At 39.8% G+C, this 13,819-nt stretch overlaps 1 protein-coding gene across 1 annotated transcript in view; it reads left to right on the top strand.

Moving 5' to 3' along the window:
• Nucleotides 1–13,819, top strand: part of LRRC49 (leucine rich repeat containing 49) — a 138,060-nt gene that overhangs the window by 47,259 nt on the left and 76,982 nt on the right. The window contains 1 exon segment of the mRNA XM_030578382.1: nt 1,577–1,638. Within this exon segment, the coding sequence (XP_030434242.1) occupies nt 1,577–1,638 (62 nt within the window).

Raw genomic sequence — 13,819 nt, 5'->3', positions numbered from 1 at the left:
AAAATTTTAGTCTGAGCTGTATCCCCAGCTGGACCTCTTGCCCTGCTCTAGCCAAACTCCCTCCTAACCCCGCCCCTGCTGGGCTCTTGTCCCTGCAGATGGGCCTTTTGGCCTCCTCTCTTTCCCTGTCCCACTCTCAGTGGACCCCTCAACAAAATCAAGTTGTGTATCTTTCCACAGGAGCTCCTGCTCCATGACTCTAATAGATAAATCCCATAGAGCCACTGCCTGAATGAGCTAAATTGATGAAACAGAACTTCAGGTTACTCTGTAACTTCCTTACAGTACTTAGGGTAAACTTACACCCATGTTTGTGATGCTTGCAAGCTACCCCATGATAGGGTTGCCAGTTTTGGTTGGATGTATTCCCGGAGGTTTCATCACATGATGTAATATTTAATTAAAGATTAATCTTTAATTTCTGGAGACTCCAGGACAGTCCTGTAGGGTTGGCAACTGTACAGGGAGAAGCAAATAATTGTAGCTGTGGCAAACTGCTACCCAAAGAAAATACCTTCACATCCCACAGTATTGTGGTCAGTTAGACAGTGAGGATTTGGTAAGAATCACCATGCACGCAATGCTCTTAATATCTAGCCTTTAGGTATATTTTTGCCCTGCTCTATAGTTGCCCATGTCAACTATAATCACAACTAGAAGTCATTGAGACTAAATCTGATGGCGGGTGGGAATATGGGCCTAGCTACTGGAAAAATACAAATGGCCTGCCCCTGCACCAGTCTCCAAGCACTTGAACTAGATGTGTTCATATCCACAAGCTGCAAGTTAGAGAATGGGTTTTTACAGGGGAGGGAGATGCACCTAATGGCATAAATGTGTGTTGGATGAGTAATGACAAACCTCAATCCCTAATAAATGTGGATTTGTATTTCGCAAATACAGCTTGCTCTTATTTGCTTTATTAATATGTTGAATTAGATAGTATTTCAAGTATTCAAAAAAGTTTATAGTGGCATGTAAAACCACAAGTAACAATTTTACACTCTTAAAATACATAGGTTTTGGAAGACTGGACTCCAGAGTCTGTCTATATGTTTTTAGTGCATATGGTGTAGATTTTTATATAAATTATAAGAGTGAGTTGGTTGATAGGAGAGAATCCTTACTTAAGTCTTTCACTAACAGTACAGCCACTGCGATTTGGAAGCTAATTTATGAGTTTGCACTTTGAAACTTTAGTGCAGAATGGTCACAAAATCAAATTTATATTTATGCAGTTTGATTACAGTGTGCTTGCCCTGAAGCGTAAACACTGAGGCAAGCACCTTGGCTCCTTTCCTGAAAGCCTGTTAAAAAAGGTTAGCAGCAGTCTCATTCTCTTTAACGCTATTTACCTTGCAAGTGGTGCAGCTTGTTCTGCAGAGTACGTATCTGCACTGAAGCACTCCCTTTGAGTCTGCACCAGAGAGAAATGGAGCTGCATGTTCAACAGAAATCGATGTTGCAGCAAGGTTACAGAAAATAGAAATGTGTATATTTCATCATCAGGACAAGTAGAGAGGTTCAAAATATGTTCTCTTTCAGCTACTGAATTTATGCTTCTCTTTCTTTCTAGAAAGATGTGGATACTTTGCCCTGCCTCCAGCATCTGTTTCTCAGCTTTAACAATATATCTAGGTAAGGGAGCTACCAGTTTGCTTCTTATCGGTAACTTAAGTATAATATTGCAGCTGTATTAAGTTAAAATTGGAATACTCTGCAGGTGGTTAAATTTTTCTAATATTGCAGATTGTATAAAAAATATAAAATGTCTGGCTTATACAAAATGTGTGAAACCAAAGTTCTCTAAACCCTCATCCTTTAAATGTACAGTATATTTATGAAAATTCTACTGTTCAGTTTAAAGATGACCATACAGTTTATAGTTATGAAAATAGGATTGTAAATACTGTATAATTTTAGTGTTAATTTAAGTATCTGTTTAACAGTATATAAATTACCTTTATGTTTATATTCATCACTATATACATTCATTTCAACATAAAATATTGAATGAAAATCTGTTTAATCGATGTGACTAGATTATTCTTAATTTGTATTGCTTTCTGAACATCTTTTGTTACCTAAGGCTGCAATCTGTATTCATTATTATGTCACTCTTTCAAATCAGGCCATCAGAACATAGTAACTCAGCTTTCTCAGTAAGACTTCTGTTGTTTTAAGAACTAATGAACATGTTTCATTATAAATGTATAGAAATGTTTGTCATCTACATCTGTCTTCTCATTGTATTTTCAAATGTTACTGGATTCTGTATTTATAGACACCCAAAATTTAAAAAAAAAACTTGAGTTTTAAAAGTACTGCATGCACTCTTTTCCTTAGAGAGCAACTTATGGTTGCTCAATATATCATCATAGATTTCTCCATAGCTCTATATTTAACAGCATCAAATGATTTTATCAGAGACCTAGAAAAGGCACTGCATTCCTTTATTGTTGGAAAGACCGGATGCTTTTGCTGTACTTATTCTCTTTGTAGAGATGAAACATAGGAATGATTTATGTTATAATTATGGAAAGTTTTATAATACTAGTAAGTTAGAGTATTTTATGCAGACCTGCATTTTACTCCTTGCAAAGACCTCCAACTTACTTGTTTATGAGCCTTATGTTCTTAATGCAGTGATGCAGCATTTACCCCTAAAATTACTGGGTATTAAAAAAGAAGTTTTGAAAATAAAATATTAGCTTCTACTAAACTATAGATATTGCACATGAATTAATTTTCTTGTGCCTCTGCTTCAGGTTTTAAATTTGGATAGTAGCAGACACAGATTAGCATTTTATTTCTGTTGAATAATGGTTGGCTCCCAAATTTCAAACATGCTTTTTGTTTCTGTTCTGCCAACAAATGTCCTAGCCTGGTTTTAGCGGTTGGAGAACTGCAGTGGCTAGTTCCCCTGTCACCAGGAAGTATTGCTGCAGTGAGTGGTAATTACTTTGATTTTATGTAACTGACCTAGAAACTCATCCAGCTCTCAGCTTCCTCTCCCACAATGTTTTATACAAAATTATATTATTATTATTATTATTATTATTTATTGAAGTATACAAGGAGAGAAAAGGACCTAAAATGAAGCTTGGAAAATCCAGTTGTTTACATAATCTGTAGCTGATTTTCAAACAAATATCTTGCTTGCTTTTATAATGTATTCAGCGGGATTACAGTGAAGCTATGTCTGCACAGTTTGTCCCTTAGTGGGATATACATACCTTAGACATTGTCTTGCAAGTATGTAATATTTAGTTTGGTTTTTGGTTTAGAGTTGAATTAGTTTAAAAAAAAAAACCTGAAATCAGATGAAAATTGCTCTTTTCCACTGTATGTTTGGACCAACCTAACACTTTACTTGCCAGTCACCATTATAACATCTTGATGGTGGTGGTGTTTGGCTTGTTGAGGTTTTGAAATGTTGGCATGCCATTGAACAACAACATTTCACTGAGGAGGTGAAACAGCACTGAATGTATATTTTGTGTTATGTAACTGATGTGTGACATGTTTCGTCTCAAGGAAATAATTTTAAAAATGTTTTTATGACTGATTGTGTACTAATATTTTGCCTGATGCAGTTTGACTTGACCAAGATGTTTAAACTGAAAATTGGCAAGTTTAGTGGGAACTTCATACACAGTTTTAACATTGAGTATTGCTGTAGTAAGATCAGCAAGCATGAAAGTTCCCACTACACTTTGTATATATTCTCAAGACTTATTTATCTATTTAGATTTACCATATGTCTTGTGGTAAATTCTGAAAATATTTTTTCAAGAAACAATTCTGTATGTGTGTGTCCGAAAAAGAAAATTATTTCAAACAAACAACAATACTTATGCAATGATCTAAAGCATTTACCCATAGGTACCTGATGATAACTTGCTGCTTCTGCTAGGAAGTTATGTTGCAAAAGTCTGGTTGTAGTCACAGCTTAGTTTCCTTAGATTCAGTTAATCAGACATTGATTAAAAAAAATCACTTCATAAGATGTAATAATACGGCCTTTATGTTAAATGAGAATATCTCCCAAGGAGGTGTAGAACATTTTTAAAAGACTAATTTAGAATGAATTGTTTTGACATAGCAAAAGTTCACATTGGAGCATCAGTTTGGTGCTTGTCATATGGCAGCAAGAGCTGTTGCATCATGTATTTATGAACACTGACATGTAGGAATCGGAATGTCTTTGTAACATGCTTCGTTACAGATGAGGACATATATTTCAAGCTGTTACAGTCTTAATATTAATAAAAGAGTCTCTCCTCTTCATTTTCAGAGGAGGCCCCAGAATGCTACTATTCCTAAAGAAATCTTTTGTAAAGGAGTTCCCAAGTATTCATGTCATTAAGATCTCATAAGTTAAAACCAAACCAAGAACTGGTTTGGGGACTGGAACAAAGAAAATAGTGTCTTATTTCCATCCTCAGCCTGGACAGTCTGAATAGTCAGGCAAACTGATAGCAGTCACACCTGTTACATTAATTTAGATGGAATATAAGGGCTAAAGGTAACCCAGTGACAGTCCAGCATTAAACACTGTTAAACAAGGTTTGGGGGTTTGGTAACATGGCAAACACACCATTAAGAATCCTTTTAACCTTTTATTAAAGATCTAGAAAAGAAGGAAAAACACTTAAAACATTTAATGTGAAGTACTTGTTAAATAAGCCTTTCATTTTAACAATATTCCTTGTTCCCCTTCTCTTTAGCTGGAGAGTTTTTAGAAGGAAATCCTCCACCTCCTTGTTTGACAGTCTCTTTAGATCATATTAAAGAGAGTAATAACTGTCCTTTTGGGGAAAAGAGAAGAAGTTAGTTGAGATGAGCTGGAGTTGTTGCTGTTATTGTTAAAGTCCCATCCTGTTTCATCCCAGGCAGTGTTTGGGATTCAGTTGGAGCCTGTAGAGGTGGCGATATCATCTGGGTCCCTCTCTCTGGCATGGTCTGGTCAGGACCGGACTCTCAGGATTAGGATGACGAAGACCCTGGGTTCCAAAAGATGGTGGGTTTGGCAGCCATGATGGTGAAGCTCACTCCATTAGACAATTTTTCTCCCAAAAGTCTCTTTAAGAACCCACTAAGGGAATGGTGGGTGAAATAGCCCATCCTCTCATTATTTTGTCCACCAATTAGACCTAGTTTCCAATATACCAATTTTGGTTCACTGGTTTCTGGTTCCACACTATTTCCGATTACTGAGCATGATCTTAACAGGCCTTGAGTTATATCACTAAGCCTTTTTTGTTTGGACTAATTGAGTTATTTTTGTACTATTTCCCATCAACACTTGCTGTTATAAGTTTTTGTGACATCTTATGATCTTTCATGCATTTTCTACGGAGGCGGGCGAGTGCAAACTTTTTACAGTTGAGCTCACAATTAGGGAAAATATTGTAGGCCCAATTATCATTACACAGCTTGATGGTTCCTTATAAACTATTATTAATTATTTATTTGTATTATCGTAACACCTAGGAGCCCCAGTCAGGGACAAGGACCATCATTGTGCTAGGTGCTGTACAAACACAATAAAAATCATTTTTTGGACTATTGCTGAATTATCCAGACTTCTCATTTAGATTCCCAGGCAGAACTTTGAGGATTTTTTTTTCTTTTAGAGCAGACCTATTTAAGTTGTGCCACTAGAGCTCAGAGAGAGAGAGGGGTGGTGTAAACGTTTGCGGCCAGGGCTCGACCCTCTCTGGGGGGAGGAGGGGAGCCGTGCTGGCCCAATCCACTCCGGTTGGTCCAGGAAACTAGCCCGGCAGTCCTTGCAGTGCTTGTCCGTCCGGCAGGCAAGGGACTCAGGCCCTCTGGCAGGGCTGCCATACCAGCCGTGAGGCGCCGGGTCCTATGCTGAGGCGGACAGCAAACACAGAATCAGCAACCTCAGGCCTGGGTCAGGACTGAGTAGTACCAGTAATAGATTAAGGTCCAGCCCTAGGTCAGGCCGGGCAGCAAACGCTGAGTCGGTAAGCTCAGGCCTTTCATCACGGCTGAGCAACAGTAACAATTTTAAAAGTCCAGCCCTAGGTCAGGGCGGGGCAGCAAACGCTGAGTCAGTAAGTTCAGGCCTTTCTTTGGTCAGGGCTGAGCAACAGCAACAGTTATCGGCCTCCTCAGGCCAGGGAGAGGGGGAGTCTGCCACCCCGGAGTGGGGTATCAGGGGGGATGCAGGCCCTCCTACTCCACTGTGCCCTAACAGCGGCTTTCACTCCACTGATCAGTCAGTGGGGATCCTGACTGCAACACACTGACATTAGGCTCTGGCAACTCCGCAGCCTGACTGGGGTCGACTGCCCCCGGGCTGCTTCTGTACTCCCCCTCGGGACCTACCTGGGTCCTAACGTCGGCCTCTGAAGGGTCCACGAGCATAGGCTCATCGCGACCAGGGCTGGGTGGTAGGTCCGGGAGTTGCTCGGGATAGTCGGGCCAGGGTAGTGCTGGTGGCTCCTCCGGTTAGCAGCAGGGGCTGGGAAGCTCCGGCGGCTCCTCCGGTTAGCAGCAGGGGTGGGGAAGCTCCGGCCAGTCTGGGCGGCTCCCCTGGGTTGCCAGAGTCTCCCAATCTCGAGCTCCCTGAGGTTCGTCTGATCTCTCCGGCTGCTAGGGCCTGACTGAGCTCTGAGGGCTGGCTTTTATAGTTCCGGGTTGCCGCCTGATCCTTTGAGGGGCTGGCTCAGAGCTCCGTAGCTCCGCCCACTCTGGCTTCCGGCAGGGCTCGACCCTCTCTGAGGAGGAGGGGAGCCACGCTGGCCCACTACAGGTGGTAATTACTGGTATTTATTAATATGAAAACCAAGAAGGCTATTTTTATTCCATGTCTTGGACATGTAAATTAATTTGCCAATGATTGTAAACTTTACAAGGCCAGGACTGTCTTTTATTCTAGATCTTGTAAATCATTGGTTCCCAAACTTTTCGGCATCATGCCCCCTCTTTAATTTTCAAGAAACCCTCACACCCCCCACTTCTCTTTTACCATCATTTGACCCCCCCTTTTAACAAATTAAATTCGTAAATAAAATTAAAAATAAACACACATACTTGGTATAAAATTTTTTATTTAAAATTAAAAATAAGCACAAATAGTTTTTCTTGGCACAAAAAATTAATAAAAATGTAATTTAAAATAAATAGCATAAACAAAACAAATTTATGTGAAGGATGCTGCTGCGTTTTCTTCACAAGTTGGGAAATCCTAGGTTTGAAGGATGAAAGTGTGGAATGCAAATTGTTTTCGACGTCCATTGATTCCTTTGTTTAATTTTTATGATGACTAAACTTGAAAAGCTGTTTTCACAGAGGTACTCGACGAAAACGGAAGAATAATATGTAGTGCTTTACTTTCGGGTAAATTGAGAAACATTTTATCCAAAATTCCTTGAGGTTTACGCTTTCGAAAATATCTTTCGCGCTTGAATCATATTTCATTTCAAGTGCTTGTGCTTGCAATACTTCTGGCAATGAATCAACATCAATGTTGAACGGATTACGTGCTAATTTATGAATGGGATTGCCAGAAAAGTTGACTGGAAAATAGCAGGTGAATTCATCAGCAAGGCAGTCCAGATGAAACACAGTTTTGTTCTTCGCATCCTCTTTACAAAGTTCTTGGAAACTTTCATTTTCAACTAGTGATGAAAATGTTGGAAAAGACAAAAAGTTAGGAATCTGAGCTTGTGTTCGATGTTTCCAAAGCTTGATTTTTTCCCATAAACGCTTTGATGGCATTGTGGTGTGCTATAATGTTTGCAGTGTTGTTTCCTTGCAGCTTTAAATTGAGATTGTTCAAAGATTCAAACATGTCCACGAGGTATGCCAGTGAAAGTTAAAATGTTTGGTCTGTAAACGCACGATATAACTCGTCTTTTTGGAGTTGCTTGAGGAAAATTTCCACTACGTCTTTCAGTTCGAATAATCTCAAAAGCATGTTCCCTTTGGAAAGCCATCGTACCTCCATGTGAAACAAAATAATTTTATGATCCACTCCTAAAGAGCTGCAAAAAGTCTCATATTTAAAGTGCTGTTCTTCACAAAATTGACAACTTTGATGGCTAAATTCAACGAGTCATGTAGGTCATCTGGAAGGGTTTTAGCAGCCAATGCTTGTCTGTGTATGACACAGTGAGTCGTGGTTATGGCTAGATTTTTTTCCTTCACCAAGGTCACAAATCCAGAGCATTGATTGATTCTTAGGTGCTTATGTTGTTAACTGTTGCAGGAGATCACAGAACCAGATTTGTTCAGTAAGTGAAGGAGGAATTATTTTAATGCAGTTACTCTTTTCAGTCCACAAATATGTCTATTTAGGTTTTCAGATTGTGCCTAGCACCATTTTGTCTGGTCATCAGTAATATCATTGATGTAAGATTGTGAACAGTTTTTTGTTCTATTTACAGACATTCTTACATAACAAACTTTTAGAAGGAAACAAATTTTGTAATAAATAATGACTTTACTGAAAATACACTATTTATTTTTGGATTATGGAATTACCAGCGAGGTGGTCAGACTGTGTTGCAGACTATTGGCCTGATAATAAAGATGTTTTCATGCATGCATAATCCCACTGAAATTGTTGAGGCTGCTCAGATAACTAAAGTTACTCAGGAGGAAATGTTTATGGAGTTGATCCCTGTATTGCACTGTGTTTTTTCCAACAGACTGATCAACTTTAAAGGTTAATTGAGATACTTTTTATAATTATCAAAGGTCACGTTTTTCTTCTGCATCATTTGATCATATCAGAAACACCCAGCATAATGCTTGGATCTGCATTCTCTTAATTCCTTTTCCTGTTTTAGGTGGTTTTGACATGGCCAAGTGTAGCAAGGAAAGCCCACAATTCCAAAATATAGTTTTAGCAGGTAATTAAATGAGTAAATATTGTTTAATTTTAAACTGTATTTATTTGTAATTTTAAATCTTGGTGAGTATTCCTTAACTGAGTTTTGAATCTTTTATAGTTTATTAACTTAAAAATAATTTTAGTTCAGTATTATGTCCAACAAAAATCTAAATTGATCACTCTTAGAATTGCATAGTAGCATGTTTAAGCATTTCTTAGCTCAATGAAGCATAACCAAGGTATTTTACCAGACCTTAATTTTAAACAACATATTTGATGAGCAGTAAAAATAGAAATACATAGTGTTTATTGTTTTAAAATAAGCAATTTGATTATATCACTAAAATAACATTAAAGAATTTGATGCCATAATTTGACTCATATCTGCCTTGCTCATGCTCATTCTCACTTTGTAATTGAGTTGAGATAATACCTTAGAATATCTTTTAAAGTCAGTAAAAGTGATTATTGTGGAGTTCATTATGTTAATGAAACTAGTAGAAACATTGTGTACAAAATATTTTTGAAGTCTATGGTAAACTTAAATGGATCTAAAATTGAGTTTTTAATTTAGTTTCAAGAAAATTGTACATTTATTTTCTTTTCCCACTGACACAATTTCAATAAACAAGAGGATACATATTGATAACTAAGTCCAGTTATTGCCTGCATCTTCACATGCTTCCCCACTAAATCTTTTTTCTTCAAATATATTTTTCCTCCAATTTCTTTTTAACTCTGCTGTTATACTCTTAGCAATGTTATTGAACTAAAAAGTGGGCTGAAGAGTCCTGTTCTTCTAAGGCTCTAGCAACGTAGAGCTGGTCAGGACTTTTTAGATGAAATGTTTTTTGTCAGAAAATGCTGATTAGTTGAAACTGAAACTTGTTGAGGGAAAGAGGGTCTGTTTCACGGAACTTTTGTTAAGATGGTTTCTTATATCCAGATGGAATTTCATAAGGGGACACCCGCCTGAGAATAGTCAATAGCTCAGTGGCTAAGGCACTCCCTGGGATGTGGGAGACTCATATTCATGTTCCTGCAGTGAATCAGGCATATCTAGGATATGTTGGCTTTTCTGGGGTGTCTCTCTCTCTTCCCTCTCCCCCTATTCCACATAAAACTTTGAAAAGGTCTCAGTTTCGACCAGATATGGAGCAGAAACATTTTGGAGGTCTTGAAAATGTTCATGACACAGGAAAATAGTTTTCTGCCCAGCTCTGTAGCTAAGTCATTAGAGGAAGAGAGAGGTCCCCCTTCATGGCTTGCCTGTCATATAAGAGGAAATTGTCCCAGTGTTATGGTCCAATGCCCCTTACCATCTCTTGCCTCAGACAGGAAATTGAGCCATCTTCTGGGAAGTAGGACATTTTAAACTTACTGAAAAGTTGGTTATTTTCCTTTAGAGAGAAGATTGTATATATTACTGTTATTTAAAAAACTTTGTGTAATTTGTAAAGTAGCTTATTTAAACAAACAGTATATTAAAAATATTTTATAGTTAAGCCGGAATTCTTGATACCTTTAAACACTGGACATTGTCAACATTATGAATTTCACAGGGAGAATCTCAATCCTTCCTCCTCAAGATTGGCAAGACAATTCTTCCTCTCATGTTTTTTGCAGGCTAATTAGGAAAAATATATTTCATTATATGTCAAGAATGGCTTATTATTTATTATTTATTATCAAAGACAATCTTTAGTAGTAGTAATGTTCTTCTATCATTTGTAAATATTTTTGTTGTGTTACTTTGGTGACATCCTTGCAGAATCTGTTGTTAGAGAAGTGATAATATCAAATTCCACCCCCCTTAAAAGGTCAATTTAAACATGCATGTATAGGTCATAATCAAAACCAACAGCTAATTAGAGAACAATGGTTACAGTACTTTATTCGGTTGTGGGAAATATTTTACTGCTCATAGCCCGTATTGTTTGTGCATTTGTATTACAGATGGATATTTATGGCTCTTTGTAGATCACCAGAGTTTAGTTCATGAGGACTGGCATATCTAGGATATAGGCACATTTTTTCCTGCTCTAATTAGAGAAGAAAAAAAATTGAGCAAGTCATTAGAGCCTTCAAGAACATGTTTAATTTGGTATATGATAGTTTGTATGCTGTTTTTTCAATGGAAGTCTGAACCATAGTGCCCTTCTTTTGGGGAAAAAAACCCGCTTCTTCGAGGAATGTCCCTGTGGGTGCTCCACTTTAAGTGAATCTGCACCCTTGCTCTTGTAATCGGAGATTTTTAATAGCAGTGCCTTGTTGAGTTGCACATGTGTTGTCCCTGTTTCGCGTTATCTTAGGTGGTTACATAGCACTGTGTGACCAAACCTCCCTCAGTTCCTTCTGTATGGCTCTTGGCTTGGACTGAGCAATTGGCAGCACCTCTGAGCTTATCATAGTCTAGCTTTAACTTTAGAATACTGGTTAGTTATAGTTAATAGTCAATATTTTCCTACCCCACCTCTTCCTCATTCATTCTTTCTTAAAATGTTTTTTTATCTTTGGACTTTAATTTTCAGTTATTAGGATACCTCTTAGTGTGGTATAGTTACTCTCCCTCTTCAGAGAAACCTATTCTAAGGGGCATGCCCGGCTTCCCGGGTTTCAAACATCTCAGTTGCCAGTCCTTACAGTGTATCAACTGCCTTGGCTAGACACACATACCACAAGAGTGCTCACATTGCCACAATCTCAAGGCTCACGCTACGAAAGCAAGAGACCTGCACCTAAAAGTTTTCATGACAGGAAATGGCTGCACCCAGCGTCTGATTCAGGATCACAGACCCCTTCTGGGCATTTGTCTCTAACGGCGGCATCTGACAGAAGTTCTCCAACACCCTCTCAGAGAATGGAGCACTCCACCAAAAAGGCGACAAAGAAGCAGGTGTTGACCTCCCTTCCTCGTGAATCCGCCAAAAAGAGACATTCCCCAATCTGTCATACTCCATTGGTATAGACCACACCAAGACCGTCAACTACTGAGGTAGTGGGATCATCCAGTACCCAGGGTACTGTGTGAGCCAAAGACCCTAAGTGGGCTGGCTTGGAAAAAGGCACTAAAGGGAAACCTACCATCCTTGTCTTGGTACTGCTGGAGATGCTCAAACATGTGGCACCAAGCAGCTTGGCAGCACTACAGTTTATGGTGCCACCTTCTGCCTCCACAGCTCATAGTGCATGACCATTGACACCGACAACTGTGGTAAAGGCAGCGATACCACCGACAACACTCTTCTTGGTACCAGTGCTCTTGGTACTACAGCAATTTCTCTGCCATAAAGATCTTCTGGTCTCCCTGGCACTGGAATCTCCACTCCTTGGTACTGACCTCACTCCAGCACACTTGGTACTGTGCCAACTTACCACCCCACCCAGATTAGCTCCTCCTTTATCCATTGATGTCAACGATGATGATGATATAGGGGAAATATTGCCTTTCCACACAGCTAACAGACCAGGTCTGCCAAAGCACATGAATACTACCCCAGACCTGAAACTCAGGGATGGTACAGACACCCATGAATGCTGCCACCTATGCTATTTCCACCACAGTGGCCATACTGGGACCCATGGGCAACGTACCACCAACACTATCCTTAGCTTCCCAGGAGAGATTGAGGCATTCTCCATCACCCTCTGTACCTGGACCCTCTGAACCTCCAGAAGAGGCAGTAGAGGAATTGGAGAAGACTTTGGATCAAGAAGTCACACCAGCTGCCAATTTTTCATCCTCTTCTCTGGAAGAAGCTATCATGCCCCCACCACCCACAATGGGGGATGACTTTAAATAGGATTGCAGATTTCCTGGCAATACTGCTGGAAGAAGTGGTGGAGTCCCAACATAAGTTGCTGGATATTCTCCAGATTCAAGATTGCCTTCCCAATAAACAAGGTTCTAATGGATCGAGCCAAGACCATCTGGCAGATCCCAGCAACAATTCTTCCCACCTGCAAAAGAGTGGATAAAAAATGCTGTGTTCTTTCCAAGGGGATGGAATTTCTATTTTCACACCCCACACCAAACTCTCTCCGGTAGCAGAGACCATGAACGAGCTGGGGAGACAGTCCTATTCCAGATCCAACCCATATGACAGGGACTCTCTGGAAGCTACTGCCTCTTTGCCCCAGTGCAGATTTACCACTCCAGTCAATCTAATCACCACAAGTCAGCTCATAGACATTGGCCAGGATCTGCCTCCAACTCTTAGGGCACGTCAGTGATGAAATTTGTCGTCAAATATGCCAGATTGCACATGCGATGCTTGCAAGGCTGTCCCAGGACAGTATATATTCCACACAGACACAGCATAAACAAGCGTCTTATGATGCCAACCAAAGTAAAAAATTATCCACAGTGGTGGACTCAACCACATAATGTTGGCACAGGAGTTCCCTTCATACAGACCCTTCCATCAGTGATACAACAGACGTTTCTTTGCTGGGCGGGGCAGGGGAGAAGGCACACCTGCACAACCACATGATTCAAGGCTGCTGGCCCCCACTGGAATCAACACTGCACGTAAACCTGCTGGAGCTGTGGCAGTCCGCAGTGCATGCTCACACTTTCTACCCATGATCAGGGACAAGGTCATATAGGTTCTGATAGACCATGTCACTTTTATGTTTTATATAAACTGATAAGTAGGGGTATGGTCACACTTCTTGTGTGCAGAAGCCATGCTGTTACCCGGGGTTCTTTCAACCCAGAGCGCTTGGTAACTTTTACTCTGTGCGAGGAGGTGTCAGGAAATAAATCAGGGGAGACACGGCCGTCCGACCGATAGATGGCTGGCACAAACAGGACAACACGAGTGCTTTTACTTGAAGCTAAACTTTACTAGTCTCAAGCACTTACACATGTCCGCAGCAAGATTAGTAAAACACCCCCAACCCTTGATAATTACCAAAGCTGAGTGTGGCTCTCGAGTGGCACAGCGG

Source organism: Gopherus evgoodei, chromosome 10 (assembly GCF_007399415.2).
Source record: "Gopherus evgoodei ecotype Sinaloan lineage chromosome 10, rGopEvg1_v1.p, whole genome shotgun sequence".
Classification (NCBI taxonomy): domain Eukaryota; kingdom Metazoa; phylum Chordata; order Testudines; family Testudinidae; genus Gopherus; species Gopherus evgoodei.
This window is presented reverse-complemented; position numbering and strand designations above follow the sequence as displayed.